At 38.3% G+C, this 15,755-nt stretch overlaps 1 protein-coding gene across 1 annotated transcript; it reads left to right on the top strand.

The window, feature by feature from the left end:
* Nucleotides 1–12,131: 12,131 nt before the first annotated feature.
* LOC127092270 (uncharacterized) lies at nucleotides 12,132–14,800 on the top strand. The gene is made up of 3 exons (XM_051031117.1): nucleotides 12,132–12,583; nucleotides 12,944–13,041; nucleotides 13,990–14,800. Exons 1-3 carry the CDS (start codon nucleotides 12,458–12,460, stop codon nucleotides 14,561–14,563), a joined length of 798 nt encoding a protein of 265 aa, XP_050887074.1. The 5' UTR covers nucleotides 12,132–12,457; the 3' UTR covers nucleotides 14,564–14,800.
* Nucleotides 14,801–15,755: the final 955 nt, after the last annotated feature.

The raw sequence follows: 15,755 nt of genomic DNA, 5'->3' as shown, positions 1-15,755 counted from the left end.
AAATTCCTTCCTTGAGAGTCCTGATGGACGTGAAATTGCAAGAGGCTGAATGGGTAAGGACCCGGTACGAAGAGTTGAGCCTGATTGAAGAGAAGAGGCTGGCGATTATCTGTCATGGGCAGTTGTACCAGCAGCGGATGAAGCGTGCTTTTGACCGGAGAGTTTGACCTCGGGTATATCACGTAGGTGATATGGTGCTGAAAAGGATCCTTCCTCCTCAAAACGATCGAAGGGGCAAATGGACACCCAATTATGAAGGTCCATTCGTGGTCAAGAAGGTTTTCTCTGGCGGAGCCTTGTTGTTAACGACCATGGATGGCGAAGATTTTCCATTCCCTGTGAATGCGGACGTAGTTAAAAAATACTTCGTGTAAAGAGACCCGCTGGACGAAAAGGACAAAATAGTCCAGGCAAAAATGGGCATCCCGGCGAACCAAAAACAAAAAGAAAGGGTTCGGGCAAAAATTAGGGAAGAAAAGAAAAAACTGTACACCCGGCAAGTCGAAAACCTGAAAAGGCGACTTGGGCAAAAAAGGGTATCCCGGTGGACTGAAAACCCGGAAGGGCGGTCCAGGCAAAAGAGGGATTGAAACGAACAACTGCGTCTGGCATGATCGTTTGCGCTTTGGTTAAGGCATCATGGATAATACCCGGTAGGGATCAATCAGAAGCGTCTTGTTCAGAAGGCAGAAAGCACGGAGAGTCTGAGGACATATGGGGTGTAACCGAGTTGGAACTCGATGAGATCACGGGTTTCACATTGCCATTAGGATAGATTTTTCCTTTTGTGCGCAATTACCTCTTTTCAGGAATTGCTTCCTTTGTATCGCTCAATTTGAGCCACACTTTTTCAATCAATAAAATGCATATTCAGTCAAATAATTTTGTTTTTGTTTTTCATTACCGCTTTGATTGCAAAAACATCCAATTATTGTGATAAAGAATCTTGCATTTTAAGACATACAGGTCCCTTCCAATGCATGCTTATAAGATTGAAAATTTGAAATCTTATTCGGAAGGTTGAGCGACCCAAGTATTGAAATCTTGACACGCCTGGGGCATGGTTTTGTCTAACGATCTCTTTTGCAGATACTGTTAGGTATTTTCATTCACTTGCAGGTTGTGATGTGGAAGCTTTTGACAAAACAGTCCCCATGGAGTCCAATCAGGGACGAATGGATGGAAGAACGGTGAAAAGACGACGATAGACGTACGACGATCCTTGGAATTAATCAAGAAGACTCTTTGAAGTCTGAAGATTGAAAAGTATGTGTAAATCCCAGGAGTTCGTTCTCCGTCGAGTACGGAGCGGTTTGGAATACAAGATGATGTAGCAGAAAAGGTCCAGACGAGTCTGGGAGTTCTCAAAATTGGAAAGCTGACATGGGAGTTGAATATGAATACCGTGGTTCGACGAGTCGACGGGAGTTCAGTACCAGAGTTTCCTCATCTCTCCAAGCAGAGTCGTGAGGACTAATTCCCCAACAGATTCAGGGTCTGTGGTTTCCCAAGCAGAGTCAGGATGTATATCCCCAGCAGGTTTCAGATCGATGCTTCCCCAGTCGCCAGGTCTGGAGGTTGTTATTCCCCAGCGGAGGTATCTGTGAGGGTTTCCCAAGCAGAGTCAGGATGTATATCCCCAGCAAGTCAAAGACCGGTGTATCCCCACAGAGGGTTGGTGGTTCTTATCCCCAGCAATCCCCAAGCGGACCGGGTGCAAAGGGGGTAATTCCCCAGCAAGGGTTGCCTTTTTCCCAACAGCAGTGCTATTCCCCAGCAGGGTGGAGATCGGAGTGTTGGCGAGTTCCTCAGCAGAGTGTCTCGAGCTCCCCAAAAGAGTCCCTTGAGGGGGATGCTTTTTTATACATTCATCATGAAAAAAATAAGCATAGCATATTGCATAGTAAATCGCGTAGCATTTCCATAATTATGGAGCATTACGCTGAAAAAATCAATCATGCATCATTATTGCAAGCATGAGCTAGTCTCAGACCATGGTCATCGTTTGAGAGGTGGTTGCCTGAGGGTGAAGGTGTTGCTCCGAGGAGTGTGGCACCGTATTTTTATCAACAGTACTTCCCCAATAGTGCGATACTGGAGGAAACTTTTCCGTCGGACAGAGATGGGAAATGTTACGCGATCAGTGCGACTCAAGCCGTGGTTACCGTTTGAGATTTGGGTTTTGTCGGTCAGTGAAAATGTTACTCCGAGGAGTTTGGTACTAGATCAGCAATGTTCCTCAGTAGTGCGATACTGGAGGAGATTTCTGTCGTGCGAGATAGAATTTGGGATCTGAGGAGTTTAACATCATGACGTCAGATCAGCAATGTTCCCCGGTAGTGCGATATTGGAGGAGACTTTTCCGTCAGACAGAGATGGGAAATGTTACACGATCAGTGCGATTCAAGCCGTGGTTACCGCTTGAGATTTGGTTTCGCCGGATGGTGAAGGTGTTACTCTGAGGAGTTCAGCATCGTGATTTTGGAGCAATAATATTTCCTAGTTAATCCCCGGCAAGCGTCTGCCTGGTTTTGGACAAGTGTGGATGTCATCCTGGCGATACCAGTAAGTGTCGTGTCGATCCCCGTCTGGTCGAGTTTTCTTTGGTGTCCAGTAAACATCATTGTTCGATATCCAGTAAACGTCGAGTTTTATCCCAGTCATCAGTTAAGGTCTGGTCGAGTTTTCTTTGGTGTCAAGTAAACATCATTGTTCGATGTCCAGTAAACGTCGCGTTCCTTTCCAATCATTGGTTAATGTCTGGTCGAGTTTTCTTTGGTGTCCAGTAAACATCATTGTTCGATGTCCAGTAAACGTCGAGTTTTATCCCAGTCATCAGTTAATGTCTGGTCGAGTTTTCTTTGGTGTCAAGTAAACATCATTGTTTGATGTCAAGTAAACATCATTGTTCGATGCCAAGTAAACATCATTGTTCGATGTCAAGTAAACATCATTGTTCGATGTCAAGTAAACATCATTGTTCGATGTCAAGTAAACATCATTGTTCGATGTCAGGTAAACATCATTGTTCGATGTCAAGTAAACATCATTGTTCGATGTCAAGTAAACATCATTGTTCGATGTCAAGTAAACATCATTGTTCGATGTCCAGTAAACGTCGAGTTTCCTCCCGGTCATCAGTCAATGTCTGGTCGAGTGTCTTCTGATATGTCGCCCTCAGAGTGGTGTTTGGTGTTATTTCCGACGTCGCCAGCGGAATTATCACAAGAAATTGGAGAGCGGGGTTCAAACGGAGAAAGGAAGTGTTGAGACGGTTTCTGGAGATCGGGGTTCAAATGAAGAAAGGGAAATGTTGAGGCATTTTCTGGAGAATGGGGTTCACAATGGCGATCACAAGTTATCGTCAGGCGACTGGGGTTCAAATGGAGAATGGGGTTCATTATTTTGGCAAACAAGATGTCGGGGTTCAAATGCGGTGATCCGAGATCAGTTGCGCGAAAGAAAAATTTCGGGGTAAAAAAAACGAAAAAAAGAGAAAATTTTCGGGGTTTAAGAAAAGCATCAAAAAGAGATCACAATCCCCAGCGGATATGTGGTGTTCAGGCCATGGTTATCCCTGCGTTACCATTTATTTTGGTATCCAGGTCGACGTTTCTGTTTCGGTAATCAGGCCGACTGTCTCCGTACCAGACGGATTTTTCTTCAAGATTGTTTCTTTGCCGATTCTGACAGGCACTGTTAATTATTTTCCCATCAGAGTGCAAATTGTTCGTCTGTTCTTGGTATTCAATCACTCTTCACCCTGATCATCTGAAAGTCGGGGCTATTCATATCGACAGGTTCACAGTGGATTGAATAGGGGCAGCTGTAACACCTCAAAATTTGCCCTCCTCTCTTGGGATGAGCTTAGCATATTGCATTGCATTTCTTAGGTCATTAGTCATTAGCATGTTGCATATCATATGGCTACATTGAGCAAGTCATCCTCCTAAGTCTTGATCAGAAGATAAAGAGGTTAAGATGCAAGCTAGAGTTTCATGGGATTGATCACTAATCATCTGAGGATGTGTGGTCCAGATTAGGGTTTTTGATTCTCAAGGAGATTGAGCTTCATCTTGGTTAGAATGATACATCATCATCATCATGGTTTTGTCATCACCAAGAGATTGATCAGATACCTTGAGACTAGGGTTTTGACCACTGGTCAACCCTAATCATCTGAATTGGGTCAATCAGGGCTTGTGAAGGAGATGAGGTTTTCAATGGATATGGGGATCATTTTATGATTATATTGAGCTTATGGAAGCTAGGGTTTCATCATTGAGCCATTTCATCAGGAGTTTGAGGCTCAAGTTCATCAGTCAAGCTGAAATTCATCTATCAGTCAGAAAAAGTCAACTATGGTCAACTGTGCCTGAATTGATGGATTTGGAGGTGGGAGAGGGTTAGAGACACTTCATTCATGTCTACACAAGTTTCATTTGACATTTCAAACATCAAGAATGAAGAAAATAAAGTCAGATGGAAACTTTCCAAAAATAGAAAGTGACTTGTAATTGAAAATTGCCAAAAATGGAAAGTTTTTCTCCTCAAAATTACATGTCCAAAAATGCTTCAAATGAAATTTTGTCCAACATTAAAGTTGTAGATCTTGCTCTCACCTTTCCAAAAAGTCCAAGAACATGAATTTCTCATGTGTGGTTGGTAAGTTATGGATTGATCATTGTCCAAAAAAGTTGAATTTTAAAGTGGCATAACTTTTGATTCATAAGGCCAAATTGAGTGAGGTTTCTTTGAGAAAACTCCATTTGACATGTACTATCATAATCCATCATCACATTTCATGAAAACTCATCACATAAAAAGTGCATTTTTCAAGTGGACTTAATTTAAAAAGGGAGGGAAAAAGTGCATTTTGAGAAATAAGCCTTGTTTTCACATGATTCCTTTTGCACTAGCTCACAAATGCCATTTGAAATTTGCTGCAACAAAGAAATTCCACTGTTACATTGCATTGCACTTGTGTGGGTGAATTGACCAAATTGCCATTTAGCATGAAAATGCATTTTCACTAATCCATTTCATTAGCACTAATTAGGATTAGAATCATGATTAACATCACATATAAAAGGATAATTGTAACTGTTTTCACCATAATCACAATAGAATTCAGATCTAGATCTAGAAATCACAAAAACCTCTTCACTTTCTCTCTCACTTTTTTCCCAAAAATCTCCAAAAACCTTGCTTAGATCTTCATTGATTCATCATCTACATGCATTATTGAAGCTAATTGAAGCAAGATTTCTTCATTTCCAAGCCAAATTTTGGACTGTTAAAGTGAGGTGCAACAATGGCAATTCAAGATTTCATCAAGATCGTGCGTAATTGAGCAACAAGACTTGTTCCATTCACCTATACAAGAGTCATAGCGCATCTGTTTTGCAATTTCAAGGCCAAATACACGCGAATTCATCACTGTGCTCAAATCAAGGTGATTTTTCGAATCCAATAATTCTTGAAATTGATTGATGATTTGGATAGATCTTTCTTAGTAGAGAATTCTGCAATTCGTTTCACTAAATTTGGTTGAGAAATGAGAGAGTTATGATGATTTAAAGTTTCATGCATGTTTATGTTTTGATTCGATTCTCTTAAGTTATGAAGAATTAGGACAAAATGATGTTAGATTGTGAATGTACGTTGCAAGACCTTTCTGATGATATATGGTTTGTCCAATTTGGTGGAGATTTGTTCTTGAGCATATGAATGTATGAACACATGAAGAACATTCAAAAAAAAATCAGAAATCATGTTTTGATCCGTTTCAGCGCTACTGTTCATACTGACTTGTGTTTGCGCGCCAGGCTTTCAAAATGGACCTCCATTCGATTCCTTGCTTCAGCATTTTCTCTTTTGGCTAGTGTATTTTATTTCCATATGCTTACATGATTCACATGCCTCAATTTCACATTTTTTTATTTTTTCATGACATTCAAAAAGTCATATCTCATGAACCAATTGTTCAAATTGAATGAAAGTTTTTGTGCCATAATCCTTGTGATCTCTACAATTTAATGAATATTTTTGTGGAAATTGTGCACGTGTAAATTTTGGAATGGCCTAGGGTTTGTTTGGATGTGTCATTTGTTGCACATTGCTTGGTATATTGATCATAAAATGATGATGCTTAATTGTAAATTCTTGAAATTTTGTATGCATATTCTGGACTCATTCCTGGACATTTTGGTATATAGTTTGTGATTTTTGAGTTCTTGGATTGAGAGATATGACATGATCATTAGAGGTGTGACAATTTGTGTCACACCATTTCTTGTCTGACTTCCTGATTTTGTTTGACATTCCATATGAACTTGGAATGAGCTGAAATTTTGCATGATGATGCTTAGGGATGTTAGGTTCACATGTGAATTTTTGTGGATTTTTTGGATGTGTTTCCAATTTGATTGAGAATTTCCTTTCTGTTTGACCAAATGTGGAGTTTTTGTGAGTCATGTTTTTAAATGTTTTGTGAAATTCTGGATATGTATTGGATGGACCTGAAATTTTTTGGAGTGATTATAGACACATTGAAGTTTGTCATGGTTTTGGTTTGGTGCATTTATCATGTTCCTACACTGTTTTATGCTTGCTTGAAGTTGATACATGATATTGTGCCTTGTTTGGACTTGTATGAGCATGCTTTAACTTGATGAATTTAATTGACTTGCTTCCCATTGTCCAATTAACTTGAAATTTGGTGTGATTGACATGTTACGAATTCTGTTTAGCTTTGAAATTTTTGGAGATTTATTGAATTGTTTTGGATTGAGTTTGGATTGGATATTTCTGTTTGGACCTTTGAGGTTCTAGATTGCATGTTTTGCACTATTTCTTTCATGAGATGATCTTGGTTGATGATATGAACATGAGACCAATTGGATTGGATTCTTAATTGATTGAACTTGATTTTTGATGATTTTCATGTTCTGTTTTGAATTTTTGATCCCTATTGGACCCTAGGCTTTGTCCTAGGGTTATGCTTCTCATGTTTGGATTGTGTTTTCAGGACAAAAGGCAAATGGCATGGAGGAATTAATGCACTTGGTTTGAGTTGCTCATGTGAATGATGTTGATTAACATTAATTTTGTTTTGTAGGTGGTTTCTAATTCATTTGTGTTGAGCATTGGCTTATGCTTTGCTTGATGCATTGCTTGTGTACAGTTAACTGTGTGACTTTTAACTTGTCTGTTTAACTGTTTGAGCTGAGTACTGACTATATTAGATTGATTTCAGGTACCTTAGTTGCTATAGTTCTTTGTAAACTCTCTTTGTGCTGTTGCTTGGTTGTGTAAACCAATTGAGGTAGAATCACTAACTCCATGTAGTCTGGAAGACCTGGCCTGTTACTTGGCCAGGCACCTGTCTGAAGTCCTCCTTAAGAGGCGATGTTTGTGCTTGTTTATTTTTGTCCCCAAGCAGGAAAAGACCTTTGTTAAGGCAATTGGCAGACACAAGAGGTGTGTAATCCACCTCCTGCTAATCTGTTGAGTCGTCCCTTGGCTCACATTACATGTTGATGCCTTGTGGATCCTAACCCAAGATCCATGTACAGTTGTACAGTTGAGTCAGTGTCATAAGTGTAGAAGGGTTCCCACTTTCTGGACCCACACTTCATTGTCTGAAGCTCTCCCAGGCCAGGGATAAGAGCTGTGAAGTCTAATCTTCACTCACCTTTCATCAGCTTCACCTTGACTCTCAATGTCAGGGTTAAGAGCTAACATCACCCTGATACAGTTGACTTGCTTTGGCAGTCTAACCCTTGTTTGAGCCACCTCTGTTTGGATATAGTGTGTGCTATTTATGATTGTTTGCTTTGATTGCTTTGCCTGTTTAGGATTAACTTGCTGCCTGTGCAAGTTAGGATAGAAACCATAACATAGGGCAATGATGCATGATAACATCTAAGCTCGAGTACAGCTCCATAGTAGTGTGTCTCCCTTTGTATCTGGTTAGAATTTCTTTCCCGTTCAGGGGAACTACGTCGCCCTGATCCTCATACCAGATGAGGTACGTAGGCAGGAGACCGTGCGAGGTCTCTCCGGGCACCCTTTTTCTTTTTGTGTGTGTTTGCTTGACAGTTGCTAGGCTCGAGTTCCCGACTCCTTAGTAACTTGTTGCTTGTTTCTTCTTGTGTGTGTTAGGAGACGGATGTAAGCCCATCCATTGGCATTCCGTATCCTCTTGTTGTGTGCTTGGAGTCCGGTATAAGTCCATCAAGTGGCATCTGGTTTCCTGAGTGTGTTTGTTTGGTTCGGAAGCCGATGTAAGTCCAGCGATTGGCGTTCGGGTTCCATGTTTGCCTGTGTTTGTGCGTGTGTTTGTTTCGGCGTGCGTAAGCCGAACTACGGCAGCTCTGATTCTCGTTCCAGACGAGATACGTAGGCATAGGATGCGATGTCCTAGCGAGCCCGCTCCCCTCTTCCTCCACCTGTGTTGTCTTCAGTGTGTGTGTGTGTGATGTTTGTTTTAGCAACCTTAACCTATCTTTTGAGCGTGGATTCCGTCGAGTACGACGGATGCGTAGGGGTGCTAATACCTTCCCTTCGCATAACCGACTCCCGATCCCATTCTCTTTGGTCGTGAGACCTTGTTTTTCCCAGGTTTACTTCGAGCGTTTTCTTTCCCTCTTTGGGATAAATAATGCACGGTGGCGGCTCTGTGTTGTTTTTGTTTCAGCCCGCCGGTTGTTTTTCGCGGATGCAACACTTGGTTCTAGGGTTTTCTCTTATTCGACCAGTTTCATTCTTGCTGATTTCGACCAGTCGAATTATTGTAGCATCCTCTGCCTTTGTTTCCATTCTAGCTTCCTTTGCCTTTCTTTTCTTTTGTTGATTGCGCCTACAAAGCCATATCACTCTTCGACTTTCCTGCATCTCTTTCAACCATTCTTTGTTCATAATATTCAAGTGTCCCTTGAAGCTCTTCCTTTGTCAGTTTTGACAAATCTTTTGACTCTTCTATGGCTACTACCACGTGATCGAACTTTGGAGCCAACAACCTAAAGATCTTTCCAACAATAGATCTTGATGTCAACACTTTTTCACATACCTTGGTTTGATTCACCGGTTTTGTAACCTTAATAAAGAAATCAATTATGCTTTCATTGTCTTCCATCTGAAGCAATTCATACGTCCTTTTGTGAGTTTGTAACCTCACCTCTTTCACCTTCTTCACGCCTCCAAACGACTTCTCTAGAATTTTCCGTGCTTCTTTCGATGACTCTACATCACTAACCTTTTCAAAGTTATTTGAATCAACACGTTGGTAGATTATAAAGAGAGCTTTATAATCTTTTTTCTTCAATTCTTTATGTGCAACCCTTTCTTGATCTGTCGCGTTTTCTACAAGCGTTGTTACTCATTCCTTCACAAGATCCCAAAGATCTTGATAATAGAACACAACATTTATCTGCTTGCACCAATTCTCATAATTGTTGTTCTTGAGAATCAGAAGATTTGTTAGGAAATGCATGTTTGGATGATTCATTGACATCGTGATTTTCTTCCCACGAATCGCTTAAACCAGAGGTCTTGATACCAGATATTGGAAATCCACCATAACATATGGAGAATTTCTATCAATCTTGATGAACAAGATTGTTATCACCCACACAATAACAATGAAAAAGATAAGAATAATTGAGAAAGAACAGAAAGAATGATGGAGAAGAAGAATGTTTTTTGCAAAGTTTCTCTCTGCCCACAATTTGTGGAAAACTTCTTTATTCACTTTACACTGCAAAATTCTGTGAGTACAATGTTATGAATACAACATTACAAGAATAAGGGTTACTCCTTCTATTTATAGATTTAGGTTAACTTACTCCCTAAGTCAAAGCCCAAAACTATAAAAGCCCAAAATAGTTAACACTACTAAAAATAGGCCTAAGTCGAAATCCTGTGTAAAATAACATGCTTCGACACTTCGTCACACTGATACAACTTAACACACTAGGTGATTCAACGCTTCCTTGTTCTGTCGAGCAACCTGTTTCGACACAAGGAATTACAATTCAACAATAATTATATAAGTTTCAGTTATGTAATATATTTGATATTGGTAGAAAATGAATCCAAAAGGATAAAAAATTGAATATTATTTATCTGCACACTTCAAGAAAGAAGATATTACTTTAAATTCATCTAAGCTAAATTTTGTCACATAATATTATATCCCTTCTGCACACTTAAGAAAATGTTTTACTGCAGAATAATAATCATAAATTACCGCTGCTTTGAATTCCTTGGGATATTGATCCTTAGCATCAATATATTTGACCGAACAAATGCAATATGTAACATAATTCTAAATATCATCTTTTCGCCATTAGAATCATCATTTCAATTTATGCACTCAAGAATTGTCAATGACGACAACAACGTTGCAGCAACTCACTTATTAGGTTGGGTTGAATACATTCACGTAAAAGTGCTCCATCATTATACATTTGGATCCTAATCAGAATGCAGAACCAAATTGTGGAGTTAAGAAAACATTAATTTTTATATTGGGTTTCGAGTTAAGCTGATTTCACTTGCCCACATAATTTTCTATGAATCCTTAGGATAACTAATACGAAATGAAATTCGAAAAAAAATTATAAGAATAAAATTATTCAAAAGTAATTACCGACAACAACATTTGTTTATGACTTACCACCACGTAAACGACCGTAAACAAAAATTAGGTCACCAACAACAGCAGCTACATGCCTGCAATGCATAGCCAACTCAATAGAGGCATATTCAACATAGAACATCTACCTTGAAAAACTTGAATTTGTAGATCTCTGAATCATTTGAAGTCACAAACAATAACACCTGAAAGAAAACAAAACATTTTCAGATCCAATAAAATTGAAAGAAAGTATGAATATAAATTGAAATAAAAGTTGTTAGCTTCGTCGCCTTTTGTAGGGGAGACACCGTGTGCGCCTATCATCGACTCAAGCACGACTTATGAAAGTAAAACATGAAGAAGTTTAAGATTTTGTTCATACCTTGTGATAATGTTGACTTTTATGGCCACAATATGAATGAGATACATCAAAAGAAATCAAAGATGTGCAGAAAGTTTGGAGCTTTACCACATATTTACCACCGTGAAATCACATACCGCCGTAACACGCTCAAGCCACCACCCATATTTTAACTCAGAAATCAACCACCACTATGCATAACAGATCCACCCTTCCTTTCCTCGATGCATCGCTGGCGATAGACTGAACCACCAAACTCGGAATCTGCCGAAAACAATCTCGTCATTATAGAAAATGGATTTACGTCTTTACAGAGGTTTCTTCCTTCATAAAATACAAAACCAACAAAGATGCAAAGGATATGAGGAAACCACATTTATTATGTATCACAAAACAAAAATAAATAAAGTTGACTTACCAAAGAAACATTGCAATATGAAATAAGAGGAATCAAAGATGCAGGGGATTTGACCTGCATTATAATGTGCCATTTGATTTGAAAAAAAGAGAAAACAATGTCGTCTTCATTTATGGAACGAAAATAAGCAATAACTTTTAAAAGAGAAGAGGCGAGTTTGAAGCAACAATGTCGATAGAACACATCAACCATTTTGAATCCGACCACCACCATCCTCGCCGCCGAAAACGCGTTGTCTCCAACACAGATCTACCACCGCACACCGTACGTCATAAAGCATTTTCGTAAACCATATTAGAAGAAAGAATCAAAATAGCAGAAGAACATGAACAAAGAAGAGGAATAAAAAAGTTTGAAGAAGAGGAAGAGTGAGATGAACATCGGGAGAGAGAAATGAGGAAAAACTAAAGTACAAAAGGGATGTGACAGACATTGAGAGTAAAGAAAAGCTTTAAAAAATTAAATTGAATTGATTGGTTTGGAACCAAAGAGAATCATGTGACATCATCAATTGAACCAAACTTAACAAACAAAGATATAATACAGCAAACATATAGTTAACATTGAACAATAAAAATTATTAATTAAAATAATAATTTTTGAACCAAAATCATCTTTATTTTAATGAGATATTATTTTCTTATATTCTAATAAATAAATAACTTTTACATATTCCCATTAGAAATAGTTGCAATTGCCATCCCTAGAGATAGAGTCACCCAATCCATTCCGGAGGTTCGAAATAGTAATAATACCACTGCTCAACAAATGCACCTAAATTTTAAACCGTGGATAAATTAATGACAACCAACAACAAAACACGTGTCCGTTACTAGGTGCGTGTCCACCATCATAAACAACATCAACCTACATTCCTCTCTTCAATCATTTTCTTCTGCTTCAAATTCCACTGTGTCGTTTCGTTCATGGCGGAACACGGAAGACTAAATCCAATTATCTAACTATTCCACTCAAAAATCACGACATTGAATAATAGCCCTTTCCCCTAACAAATTTCTCGCTGTTGGATCCAACAATGGGTTTCGATTCGAATCTGGGAGGATCACCATCTTCCTCTTCACCTACTGCCAAACGCACCAGAGACCCCGAAGAGGAAGTTTATGTCGACAATCTTCGCTCTCACAAACGTTACCTAAGCGAGGTTAAACATCGTTGTCTCATTCACCTTTTGTCTTATTCTTATTGTTTTTCACATTTTATTTTAAATGTTTTAACCTTCACATAACTTCCAAATTACTATTATGTTTTTTTTGTTTCTAATTTTATTGTCTTGTGATTTTTAGCAATTATTATTATTATTATACTGTGGCTAAATTGCAATATTAATTTTATGAATATTTGGCCTTTGTTTTTGAATAGTATATGGATCAATATTGAGTCTTTGCTTGAGGGAATTTTGTAAATTACTTCTAGTTGTTTGTGTAACTGAGCTTGCTTTGATCATTTAGATTTCTTACTAAATTGCTATTAGAGTTGCTTATTTGTTTGTTTGGCTTTCCAGATAATGGCATCCAGTCTTAATGGATTGACAGTTGGAGACTCACTTCCTGATAATCTCTTGGAATCTCCGGCAAGGTCTGAAAGTGCATTCTCTCTCAGGTAAATCATGGAAGAATATGAACAATTATTTCTATGAATGAGGCTTATTGTGTAGCATATAGGTAGTGATTATTCGATGATGAATAGGAGCAGAAATGTGTGATGTATGAGTTACCTTGTTATGGTTTGTAGAGCAAGTTGTTGCCAGTTGCTTCGTTACAGTATATGCATGTTTTGGTAGTGTATGGTGGTGGCTTCTGAAATCTTGCGTAAATTATACTTGTTTGATTTTCTATGCTGGCTTCTTTTTATCCTTTTCCTTCATGCTTGAGATTTGGTTGAAAATATCCAAATCATCACTCTATGCGTGCAAAATGGTGCATAAGTTCTTCGGTTAGCTCTGTGTTTGACGTGTAAACTATTATCATCACCACAGTGATGTGCGTCATTATGCCTTTTTTTTTCTTCTTTTCTTCTTCCCTTTGATATATGTATTTATTTGGTTAAAATAACCTGAGTTTTTTCCCAATAGGTGAAATTGGTTTCATAGATAAAATGATATCATAATACCGTATAGTGAAAGTAATATAATTACTATAGTTAACTGTAAATCTTTCTTAATGGTTTGACTTATAGTTTTATACTATACGCGTAAGTGTTGAGAATGATTATCCCTTTGTTATTCCAAAATGAAAATGACCACTGAAGTTTCTCACTATGGTTTTGTTGGCAACAAACTCCAAAGCATGAAGTAGGCACAAAATAGAGCCTTTATTTGTACATTATTTGCATCATACACCATATTTTTTAACACATTAAGTTGGCATCAGTGCGTCGTTCTCGCAAATGAATCTATCGTATGGCCTTCCTTATATGCTCTATAGCTCAACTAACTCAACCTTTGACTTTTTGATTTCTGGCTGTCATAGCAGAGTAGTAATATAGCATTCAATTTTCCTAATGCTACTAATCCTATCTAAGATAGTTTTTTTGTTGAATTATTTTTAGGGATGATATTTCTTTACAATATTCGCCAATGTCAGAAGACTCAGACGACTCAAGGTTTTGCGAGACTCCAGTGCATAGTTGCTTAACCAATCTGGATAGCCGTCCGAGTAGTCCGGTTTCTCCATGCAGATACCAAAGGCAACAGAACTCATTTTCTTCAGCGCCTTCCACAAGCTTAAACACTTCTCATGGCTTTCCAGTCTCAGCAGTTACTTGCTCCCAGCCTCGTCAACGAAGCTCAGACTCCGATGGCCGCTTCCCATCATCTCCAAGCGATATATGCCACTCAGCTGACTTAAGAAGAGCGGCACTTCTAAGATCCGTGCAGATGAGAACGCACCCTCCTGGCTCTGCATCTTTGGAGCTGCCATTTGGTTCTGGTCAAGAGCCTGCCCCTAATATTGATTCCGAGGATAGGCCATGCTCATACATGAAATCTCTGGTTGATGAGAGGGATTATCAAATTGAAGAGTGTTCATCGATAGGTGCTCCGGAAACCGAGTTTAACCATGACAATAATAAGCCTTGCAGAGTCTTAAATATGAATCCAAAAGCAGCAGATTCGGGAGGTTAGTAACTAACTGATCGGGGAAGATTATTAGTCTCTGATGTAAACCGGTTGCATGTGATAGTTCTGACCAAAAACAAATGTCTAGTGTTTAATCTTATTGGAATGTATCCTCCTTCTACACCATTCTTTACATATCCACAATGTTTTAAAAATCGACTCAGCCATTAATTTCGCAGGGATACTGGATCACTGTTTCATTGGTTGATTTATATGATTGAATCAGATTATTCAATTATATCACTCGGTCTCGAAAAATTTGTCTTTGTATTGCATTAGATTATCTGGTCTCTAAAAAGTTCACCATATATTATTTGGAGAAAAACAAATCACCTTACAAATAAAGACGATCACAGAAAAAACATCAACCTAAAGCTTATTAATTGTGATTAAAGAAATTTTATTACTAGGTTTAGTACAAATTATATGATCATTCATTTTATTTATTTATTAAGATTTGAATCTAGTTATTTTTATATGGCCTAATCTTGTAAACACATGAGATGTTCACAAGTGTAGGGGAGGGCATAGATATGATGGGGTACTCTTATTTGCATTGGTATTTTGAGGCTTCAGTCCGACATTAGGAGAGAGTGGTTCCTGCAAACACTCCCATGTTCAAATCAGTGACGGTTGAGAGTGAGAGACATTTACGGTTAAAAAGTGTGTACCTAATATTAATGTCTTAATTTTGTTTTTATAGTTGTCTTTTTAAGGTTTCAAGTCTCTAGGACCTTTCATCCATCTCTAGGACCTTCCATCCATTGACACATGTCCTTGGAGGTTTGTGTCCATTGATCCTTCTTCTTGATTCACGTCCTTGGAAGTTTGTGTCCATTGATCCATCTTCTTGATTCGATGACTTCTTATGACCCCTTAACCTTATTAAGTTTTCAGCCTAATTCGTCAAACCAGATGGGAACAATCGTCCTTATGTGTTTACTGGAAAATTCGGTAATCAAAACAAGATTCTATTAATATTTAAGGGATCAAACTCGAAAATATCCTGAAACATATTTGTGTGAATCATGAGATTTGAACAACATAAGGCTTTGAAAGTAAAATGACTGAAATCAAAATGTAAAGACTTCGAAAGTAAAATGATTGAAAGTAACTTAAATGCAGGAATGACTTTAATGTAAAATACTTGAAATGTATAAATGCAGAACACATATAATTTTCTCACGCGTTTCTCAAT

The sequence above is a fragment of the Lathyrus oleraceus genome, chromosome 6 (assembly GCF_024323335.1).
Source record: "Lathyrus oleraceus cultivar Zhongwan6 chromosome 6, CAAS_Psat_ZW6_1.0, whole genome shotgun sequence".
NCBI classification, from domain to species: Eukaryota; Viridiplantae; Streptophyta; class Magnoliopsida; order Fabales; family Fabaceae; genus Lathyrus; species Lathyrus oleraceus.
This window is presented reverse-complemented; position numbering and strand designations above follow the sequence as displayed.

Bases quoted from the DNA above. Each gene is read 5' to 3' on its own strand.
- LOC127092270 (XM_051031117.1), top strand. From the start codon at position 12,458: ATGGGTTTCGATTCGAATCTGGGAGGATCACCATCTTCCTCTTCACCT. The intron at 12,584-12,943 runs GTTAAACATCGT...TTGGCTTTCCAG, and splicing joins ACAAACGTTACCTAAGCGAG to ATAATGGCATCCAGTCTTAA. The intron at 13,042-13,989 runs GTAAATCATGGA...AATTATTTTTAG, and splicing joins GAAAGTGCATTCTCTCTCAG to GGATGATATTTCTTTACAAT.